At 36.1% G+C, this 10,283-nt stretch overlaps 1 protein-coding gene across 1 annotated transcript in view; it reads left to right on the forward strand.

Annotated features, from left to right (window-relative positions):
- The window catches only part of LOC117432083 (protein kinase C-binding protein NELL1-like), a 130,553-nt gene extending 121,531 nt beyond the window's left edge, over nucleotides 1-9,022 (forward strand). The window contains exons 17-20 of the mRNA XM_034053533.3: nucleotides 3,003-3,196; nucleotides 4,379-4,555; nucleotides 4,924-5,148; nucleotides 5,916-9,022. Of these exons, the coding sequence (XP_033909424.3) occupies nucleotides 3,003-3,196; nucleotides 4,379-4,555; nucleotides 4,924-5,148; nucleotides 5,916-5,966 (647 nt within the window). The 3' untranslated portion in view covers nucleotides 5,967-9,022. The remainder of the gene's footprint in view (nucleotides 1-3,002; nucleotides 3,197-4,378; nucleotides 4,556-4,923; nucleotides 5,149-5,915) is intronic.
- The last annotated feature ends 1,261 nt before the right edge of the window (nucleotides 9,023-10,283 follow it).

The following is a 10,283-nucleotide window of genomic DNA, read 5'->3' on the forward strand; positions in this document are numbered from 1 at the left end:
CCCCGAAGGAATTCAAAGTAGTCAATGAAGAATGGTTACTTGCCAGTTGAAACTGTCGATGAGATGTTACATCAATCACCTGCTAAAAAATATATAATAGGGTCTCTGTTTTCTAAGATTTCGCCCCACTCTCCCAGCAACGTGTTTTTGTCTTTTTTTAATGGTTGTATATCCCAAGACAAATTATCCAGAAACCATGAAGGCATTCCATCATTTCATAGTATTATACTCCAGATACAGGGGAATGCCCTTATCCAGTGTCCTTAACCCCAGTGCATATTTGCTTCTATATGCACATTCCTTAATCATGGTCACTTATCCGCTCATCTATGTCTAATTTGAAAGAAAGAATCAGCTCTGCCTTCCGTTTCATCATGGTAAGATGAATTTATTTGTAGAGTGCCAATATTAGTTATAATAATCTACTTACAGCACTATTAACATTATTTAAAATAATTACTTAAGATGTATTATGGTGTCAGCATTTCAAAGCTAATACATTTTAATGATTTACAAAAAGGGTGCATTTACAGCCTATCGTGTAGTGGGTACAGCTTTAAATATCTGTAATGTTCTGTCCTACACTGTTATTTGTCCTGGTTTACCCAAACCTAGAACTGTATGACTTAATATAGTGTGAAATTAAAAAGCATCCTGAAATGTAAAATTGGTGGTGTCAATATTTGAGAAAATCCAATTATCAGGAAAAAATTAAAAACGTACTCTCATAACCAGAGATGTAGAGTTTTGCTTATCATAATCAGATACTGCAGGGCTATGGTAATCACAGGAATCGTTATGCTGAGAGTGAGAGATGTTTTCATAATCAAGTTCAATGGCATTTCTATTGACTTTCCCCATTTCTGGAAGCAGTTTTTGCTTCCACCAGGTGTCATAAAAGATAAAACTCCCTTCACTCCTACTGATTCTTATAAGTTAATAGGCAGTGGATATTAAACCATAGATGTTTCCATTACTATGTAGGGGGTGGTGAGGGGGTGCCTAAATTGCAAGCATTGCTCATATCTGCCTTTATATTAGCTCATATATGTACAAGACTTTCATCTACGTATGGTACTTTGGGAACATTTACATTTATGTAATTTATATGCACATCGGGCTACATTCTCACAGCTATTAACTCCTGTGACAGAGACAGAATGATTCTTGGTGATAAATCCCTCTCCTGACCTGTGAGTGCACTGTGTAAAGGGAACAGAATGCCCTGGACTGGCTGGCCAGACAATTCATTCCCAGGGTTAGAAGGAAGTCGGTCATCTAGAAAGGGGGCGGAGCTACGATACACAGAATCATTGATCCGGAAAGACGTGGCAGCCACGGATTGGAGGAGCGGTTGCACTAGTTAACCAAGGGGTCATGATTGACAGTACAAAATGGGACGTAGCAAAGTGATCTGTTCCTTTGTATGGTTGAAGCTGAACCGGAAGGAGAACGTGCATTGTAATCGTGAGTGTTTGTTTTGTTTTTGTCCTGTCTAAGCAATACTTGTTTGCTATTATTAGACGTTGAACACGATCCGGAGCTGTCCCAAAGGCCAGCAGTAACCTGGACAACACTACACTGTTTTTGCAAACTGGTGCAAACTGTATTTGCACCACAAGCACTAGAGCACGCACTGTGGACTGGTGATTGTGTTTGTGTTACGTGTGGGTGTAAAAAGAACAGGACTATTATTATTTTCGGGACCAACCCGTGGATTACAGCGAAGCAATACACGCCGCTGTATTGCTTGTTATCATTATTATTTACCGTATTTGTGTCATCAGACCAAATGGATTTACAAATAAAATAACATTGCACCTGGATTATTGTTGTCTGTCTCTTCGTTGATCACTGCTGCATTCTTGCACCTGCACACTGTTAACCACTTTGCCACAACTCCAAATCGTCATTATCATGATTTTTTCAATACCATTTTTTCAAATACCTGGTCTGAATGGACCACAGTTGTATATCTCAGCACTAAGCAGCTTAAATACTTGATCCATCAAGTAAATGATATAAGTTACTAAAAAAACAATTTAGAAGCCATGCACATTCATAAACAGATGGTACATAAGAATTATGCCAATAAGACACAAATACACATTACCTTATATGCACCTGTATTTTACTAAACATAACCCGGCCATATGGACTGCCTAAGGGTATTAAAATGAAATGCAGCTGACGTTTTTTAATACATCAGTCAGTCTTACTAGTAATTACTAACATCTGTTTCTGGAATAAATTGCATAAAATCCATGGCAGGTTTCTCCCACACACCCCCCCCCCCCCCCCTCAACTGGGCCACAGGGTTTAAAACAATTCTCTTGAATGTGGAAGGCTGTTCAGTAATGGAATGGAAAGGTAAGAAGTTATGCAAATAGGTCTGATCGTACTTCAAAAATAAGTGAATGCTCCATTTTCTTTTAAGTTTGTGTTTAAGCAGGAGAAAAATTGCATTTGCCTGAAAGCAAAAGGCACATGTTTGCTACATGCATTACTTTGATGGAATTACAAGGTACCTTAAAACAATGCTGACCGTATAGCTTCATTATTTGTAACCCATAATCTTTCCTCAAGGCCCTGGTGGGTTTAAGAAAAGTTGCCTAATTTAAAACTACCTTTCAGAAAAGCACCGCACGTTGATTAGTATAGCTAACATAAACAACAATGAGGCATTTTATTTAGCTTATTTAGCGACAATTTAGTGACGCAGGATCATGGGGAATGTATGGGCGAGAAGCATAGAACAACCTTCAATTTTTTTTTTTAAATGTAAAAAGGGAATCCATAAAAGCATACCGAGCAAGTAACATCTAGTAAGATGTTTTAGACCCTGTCAGTTGAGTATACTAATGCCGAGGCATTGAATTCTCCCTGGAACGGCTGTGTCACTGGTAATGGCTATTTTTATACAGCTACTGTCCTGGATGACAGTCCAAGGTGTCTCTTTAACAAAGAATAAAGATTGCAGAGTTTGTTTTACTGTCTTGTAGACATTGACGAATGTGCTACAAGAACACACACCTGCTGGAATGACTCTGCTTGCGTCAACTTGGAGGGCAGCTTTGACTGCTTGTGTCCCACCGGACCCTCCTGCTCTGGAGACTGCCCTCATGAAGGAGGGCTCAAACGCAATGGCCAGGTCTGGACTCTGAAGGAAGATAGATGCTCTGTGTGCTCTTGCAAGGTACAGTATGTGTCGTGGGTTCTGGGGTTTATTTTCATCAAACCTGCCTGCTGTCCCATGCCTATAATCATGCAGTTTTTTTTTTAGCAACTTAGAATGCCATCACCACATTGCTACATTATAATGCCAGCCCACTCTCTCCTTACGAAGTATAGGATTCCCTACTGGGAAGTCAAATGACCTGCTTTTTCATCTGATTTGAACCCAGTTGAGTTAGGACACATTTCAACATCATTCCAAAATCAAGCAGGTTATTCTGTGAAAGGATTGGTTCCATGATGTGTAGGTGTACTACAGGTTAATTCCTAGAGATGTAGGCACTATTGATGAAATGCTCATGTCACAAGATGGAACGTGCTTTTATTATATTATAAAATTCAGACGGAGTCACCAATTTACCCCCACAATTCCATTATGTATTTTTTTTTTTCATTATAACTGCATTTACTGGCCTGTAAGATGTATATGATATTGCTATAGTTCATTATTATAAATGTTCCCATCTCAGTACATCATTTATGGCTTTATAGGTTCTTTACCACTATTCTGATTCACTTTTTTTTAAAAGTGCTTTTGGATGAGGTTATATCGCATGGTTAACAGTACAGAAATGGAAAAGGCACAGTTCTGATGAGTGTTGGTAAAGGAAAAAGGATAGTATGTCAGGTCAAATTATAGTTTGCAAGAAAAGATGGGCGTGTAGTAAAAAGTTTTGTCATTTCTTGTATTGTACTGTAAATACAAGACACTTTGCAGCAATCTCTGGCATGACATTTTACGTCTTCTCTGAAGGCTTCCCTCTTAATTTTTATTCTTATCCTTGCATTATTGTTTTGCAAAAGTGTAAAGAAATGTCAATATAGTTTATATATAATACCCAGTAGCCTACAGTATGTACACCACTTCTCACAAACATGACTTGTGTTCTGTAAACAGGGATGAACAACAAATATATTTGCAGTTGTACTTCTTTTTTATATTTAACACTTACCTTAAATATTCCATGGTTGGAGATTTTACACATCACCATCTTATCCTGATGGCTGCAGTTGAGGGCCTAATTTACTAAGCGCTCAACAGGGAAGCCATGAAAACATAATGTTTCATCTTTAGTCATATTTCAGTAAGTATAAACCCTACCAGAGGCTATTTTAAAGGTGCTATTCTTCTTCCTAATACCAGGATGGGAAGATTTTCTGTCGAAGAACCGCATGTGACTGCCTGAACCCCAATGTTGACCTTTTCTGCTGTCCAGAGTGTGATTCCAGAGTGACAAGCCAGTGCTTCCATCAGAGTGGGCACAAGGTGTACCGCAGTGGGGACAACTGGACGTACAGCTGCCAGCACTGCAGGTGTTTGGTACGTCACTGTACTGTATATCTTATTTCTTCAATTGAAATATGTAACTGGTCATTTTAAACACTCAATCAATTATTTGGTTAATCTGTAATAATCTAAATTCCATGGTCTCAGAGCATTAGTCCCAATCTTTAATATTTTAGTTTTTTCATTTTTCTCGTGTCAAATTTTAGTAGGGGAATTAATTACATGAAGAGGATTAATTAAGTGCATTTTAAAGCATTGGTTAGCACTCTTAATGGCTGGTTTCACAGACCCCATTCAGTACTAATCTTTGGATTATTTAAAATAACATTAGGTAGTCCAAGATTAGTGCTAATGTAGGTCTGTGAAACCAGCCGTAAATGTTCCTTTTTTTTCTTCTAAAGGAGGGGGAAGTGGATTGCTGGCCCCTTGCCTGCCCAGTTGTGGACTGTGAGTACACGGCTGTCTCCGAGGGAGAATGCTGTCCTCGCTGTGTCAGTGATCCGTGCCTTGCTGACAACATTGCATATGACATCAGAAAAACCTGTTTGGAGAACTATGGAATCATACGGCTCAGTGGGTCAATATGGACAATGGCTGGATCGCCCTGCACTACATGCAAGTGCAAGGTAAAGAGTAATATATATATATATATATATATAACCATTTGACAGCAGCATTGGCTGTCTTTGTGTTTTTATCTTAATTACATTTGCTTCCAGTCCCAAGCTTGAAATGTCATAACCGAGAAGAAGGGAGGGTAGGTATTTTAAAAAGGTTACCACTCCGACGATTGTCAGTAAAACAAGCAAGTGGATTTTAGTGTTTCATTTCTTTAATAAAATTAGTGTCCGACACTGCACAGTATAGCTATTTTTTTCGAAATGGGGACTCAGTGTTGTAAGCATACTCTGTAAACATTGAGCTGCTATGGCCAATGTACTTTTGCATTATGAAACTTGCTTTCTTTATTTAATCTTGGATGCTTTTTCATTGACCTTGGTATAATTAGTCACTTTGTTGATGAACATTTTAACTGGAAATCAAATAGGATTTTTTTTTGGTAATTACATATTAGTTACAATTTTAATACATGGGTATTCCTATTGTAATGTACATGTTATGTACTTACATAGTACTTAATGTATATTAGTAATACTGTGCAGTATGCGCATTACTTGTGATAATCTTTGGTGGATTAAAATTAATTACAAATAGTGCATATAGCACATACACATTAAGTACTATGTAATCTGCATATGTATTTACTGCAAATTAAGTTTTTTAAGACATTTTTTTTTCTAAGAAAAAACGATATATCAAAGAGTTGTGTTTTTTTGTACATTTTCTTTTCCATTGGCATTACTAATATAGATTTGTGTTGCTGTCATTGCAGAATGGGAGTATCTGTTGCTCGGTGGATTTAGAATGCCTTCAGAATAACTGAGTCAGCTTCTTTGGGTTTATACTCACAGACTGAACGGTCATCTATGACAATTGCCAAAGTCTCCATAGAGGAAGCTGTCTGGAAATTCTGCTTCGAAGGACCTGTTGTAATACCCTGTTCCGTTGTCCTTGAAAGACACTTGAACTTCCAATTTGATAGAAATTGTCATTCTTAAATGTCGAAACCATGCGTGATTCCATTCTTACTCATTCCAGATCTGTTAAATGTGTTGTGTTAGTTGAAGAGTGAATTCACAAAGGGGAAAGTTATTTCGCCCATGTTGCTATAATTATGCATAAGAAAAATGCTTCACTCTATATATATATATATATATATATATATATATAGAGAGAGAGAGAGAGAGAGAGAGAGAGAGAGAGAGAGAGAGAGAGAGAGAGAGAGAGAGAGAGAGAGAGAGAGAGAGAGAGAGAGAGAGAGAGAGAATGGATTTCTAAATTTTAATATTACTATCTCTACAGTAATAAATCACAATACTTGTAACTGTTGTAACTGTATTTCTGTATCTGCCAATGAGAGCAGACAATCAGACTTCCAATACAGGGACACACAAGAAGACTTAGTATGAACATTTTTCAACAGCAGAACAGATTTACAGTACTATACATTTTAAATGCGTGCACCACATTAAAATATGTATTTCCTTTTTTTTTAAATAGCTGTCTTGTATATGGATTGAAACTAGACAAAACATAATTGGTTTTGGTTTCTGTCTTGAGGAATCCAGCAAGACCAAACTGGTTGAATGCCACTGGTATATAATCTGTACATTTATTTTTTTCATTACATTAAAGGAAGAAAAAGATATTTCTGTACAGTATATCATGGTAGAAACAAAACCTTCCAGTGGTGAATTTGAAAGCTGATGAATGAATTTTCATTTTCTAAACCTATCAAAAAAAAGGCTTCTTCCCCTGTTTTCGCTGATTTCCATTAAAATGTTCCGCCATTTTATAATGGTAAGGGTCTCCATAACTGTTGTGATGATGCCAGACATTTTGTGAGAAAATACATTAAATTCAGAGGATTGGTAATTCTAGAATAAAAAATACTCTGCCTGCAAGGTTAAAGGAGAAACTAATAAAGGTTTATTGTTGAGGTAGGATGGTTATATGCCAGCAGTTCAGCAGGTTGGCTTATTTGCGTATTGCTATGCTTATTAAGGAATAATATACCATCTTTGTCCAGCCCTTTCTTGTACCTCTAAAGTACACAGCTTTCATCAGTATGTATTGGTATGTCACTACTCAACCCTTGATGCTGCTTATATTAAAAGGGGGGGGGGGGGGATATTGTAATAGATTTTAATCTGGATTCATACCCTATGTCCTTGCGGTATGCAAATCCAAACCTACAGCTATGGCCAAAAGTTTTGCATCACCTAGAACTTTAGTATTGAGACATAAAAAAATCAAACTATATGAACATAATTGAGATCTTTTATTTAACATCATGTAATCAAATAAACTACAAAATGATATTGCAAAAGTCTACCGGAAGCCATAATAGTAGTACAGTATTTCATGTGAGATTTAAAAATGTCTAATTTTTCAATTACACAGCGGTATGTCATTTAATAGGTTAATGTAACATTATTCAGCAGGTTTCATTCGACTTTATAAAGCAAAAATAGTTAATTCCATAGGGTCATGAAAACCTTTGGCTATAGCTGAGTATTGTAACAATATTACACAGTGAAGGCATATGGAATGATTGTATGCAACGGAAAACTGTAAGACAGAGTAAGTGACCTATGCTGCAAATGAGTAGAAAACGAAGAAAGAACATAAACACAAGTGGAGAGCAATTTGCAGTTTAAGGGACTGTGGCATCAGCATTGTAATCCTTATTGCTGGTTTGTAGTGTTTAGGCTTTTATATAAATATATATATATATATGTATATAAATTGATGTTCCTTTAATTACCATGAATTGTTTGAGTCTGTGAATTGTAAATGTGTATCTTGAGAAAACACTGTCTTTTCTAAACCTTTATCACTTGTAATTGACCTAAATCTGGGTCCATACTGAGTCGATTTTGTTGGCCAGAACTGTAGAGCAACCGAATCGGCCAACATAATCTTATGGCGTCTTGGGCAACAGTTTATTGTTGCAGTTAGAAAAGTGCCCAACTTTTTTGGTGTGCTGTCAGTTTATGCTGCAATAGATTTCCTATTGATTATTGTATCATCTCATGTTTTGGTATATGCAAAAAATTGTGTTTCCATAAAATACTATTTTGTTTATTAAAAGTATTTGCTATATCAAAAATGTCCCGAACAATGTTGCCAACAAAGTGGGGAGGTATTGGTTTGTTGTGGACTAGGCTTCAGACAGCCCAGCTACATGATTCAGTAATACTTTAGCTTATAGAGCTGTTATAAGTGATTATAAACCATCTATAAACATGTTACTAATTTTGCTATTAACAGTTATAGATTATGATTATAAATAATAAAAACTATTATTATACACTTTTGCTATTGTTTATAATTGGTTATAACAGATACCTAAACTAAAGTGTTTACCCATGATGCTACAAAAATCTCTCCACTTTACAAGAAGGGATTCAAGGGGGAAGATGTGGCTTAAAGTCATTGAATCCGTCTATCTTGATAAGATTACATCCACAGGGTAACACAACACAATTCTTAAATCACATGTGTATCCACCAGCATTACAGACTGACTGTACTTGTGAATTCTACCCCTATAATGGGGTCAAGGATCTAATCCAAATTATGGTCTTAAGAGATGTAATCGTCAGAGAGTTTGGGCATATTGGATTGTCATGTTATCGACTAGTCTGCGGTAAAACAATAAAACCTTTTTAGAAATGTCTATGTAAATTTCACTGTTGAGGTTTTAATTTATGTGCTTAGAATTTTGGTGCAATATTTTGTTTTATGTAAATACGATGTAAAGCTGGGGGCTAAAGGAAAAACAATCATGTGTTATAAGGTTCTGATTATCCTTATGCAGTTAGTAATTAAGTCATTTTTTATTAATTATGTTTTCACTTAACAATGGGAAGAAAAGTGTCTAACAATATTATATATATATATATATATATATATATATATATATATATATATATATATATATATATATATATGTCTGTGCCTTAACTCTTTAAGAATGGACCACTTTATTTTAGACATTACAATTTGGCATTCAAAATGCAACTAAATAATTACACCCCAAAAGTAGACAAATCTAAATCTAAAACAAAATGGCCAAAATGCTTTAAAAGATCAATTAAAAAAAAGATTCAGCGAAGAAAGGTACTTTACAGAGCGTTTAAAAGGGACCAAAAACAAAGTACACAGAAAGAGTACTTGGAACTGCAAACGCAAGTCAAAAAGGAAGTTAGAAAGGCCAAGAGAGAGATAGAAATGAACACTACTAAGGGGGCTAAAACCAATTCCAAAAAGCTTTTCCAATATTATAACAGCAAGACAACATTCAAAGAGGAGGTTAAATGTCTAAGAGATACAAATTGTAAAATCATTGACGAAGAGGAAAAAATAGCAAATATATTAAATGATTACTTTTCACAAGTTTTTACAAAGGAGGATACGGACAACATGCCCCACATGTCAACCTGTTCCTATCATGTTTTAAATAACTTTAGCATAACAGGCAGTGTTAAAGGGACTAGGAGCTCTTAAAATAAACAAATCCCCTGGGCCGGATGAGCACCTCCCAATAGTACTCAAAGAAATGAAAGAAGTTATTTACAAACTGCTAACCAAGATCATTATTATTACATTTCTTAGCAGACGCCCTTATCACATTATTTTTACATACAATTACCCATTTATACAGTTGGGTTTTTACTGGAGCAATGTAGTTAAAGTACCTTGCTCAAAGGTACAACAGCAGTGTCGTCCCAGTGTCGTGTCGATTTTTGAGGATGCAACATCAACAATGGATAATTGCAAAGCATATGACATGGTTTATTTAGATTTCCAGAAAGCTTTTGACAAAGTCCCGCATAAAAGATTAATTCTCAAACTGAACGCAGTAGGGATTCAAGAAAATGCATGCACATGGATTAGGGAGTGGTTAACATGTAGAAAACAGAAAGTACTGAGTAGAGGAGAAACCTCAAAATGGAGCAAGGTAACCAGTGGTGTACCACAGGGATCAGTATTAGGTCATCTGCTATTCCTAATCTACATGACCTAGATTCTGGTATAGTAAGCAAACTTGTTAAATTTGCAGACAACACAAAAATAGGAGGAGTGGCAAACACCGTTGCAGCAGCAAAGGTCATTCAAAATGATCTAGACAGCAT

Source organism: Acipenser ruthenus, chromosome 27 (genome assembly GCF_902713425.1).
Source record: "Acipenser ruthenus chromosome 27, fAciRut3.2 maternal haplotype, whole genome shotgun sequence".
Lineage (NCBI taxonomy): Eukaryota > Metazoa > Chordata > Actinopteri > Acipenseriformes > Acipenseridae > Acipenser > Acipenser ruthenus.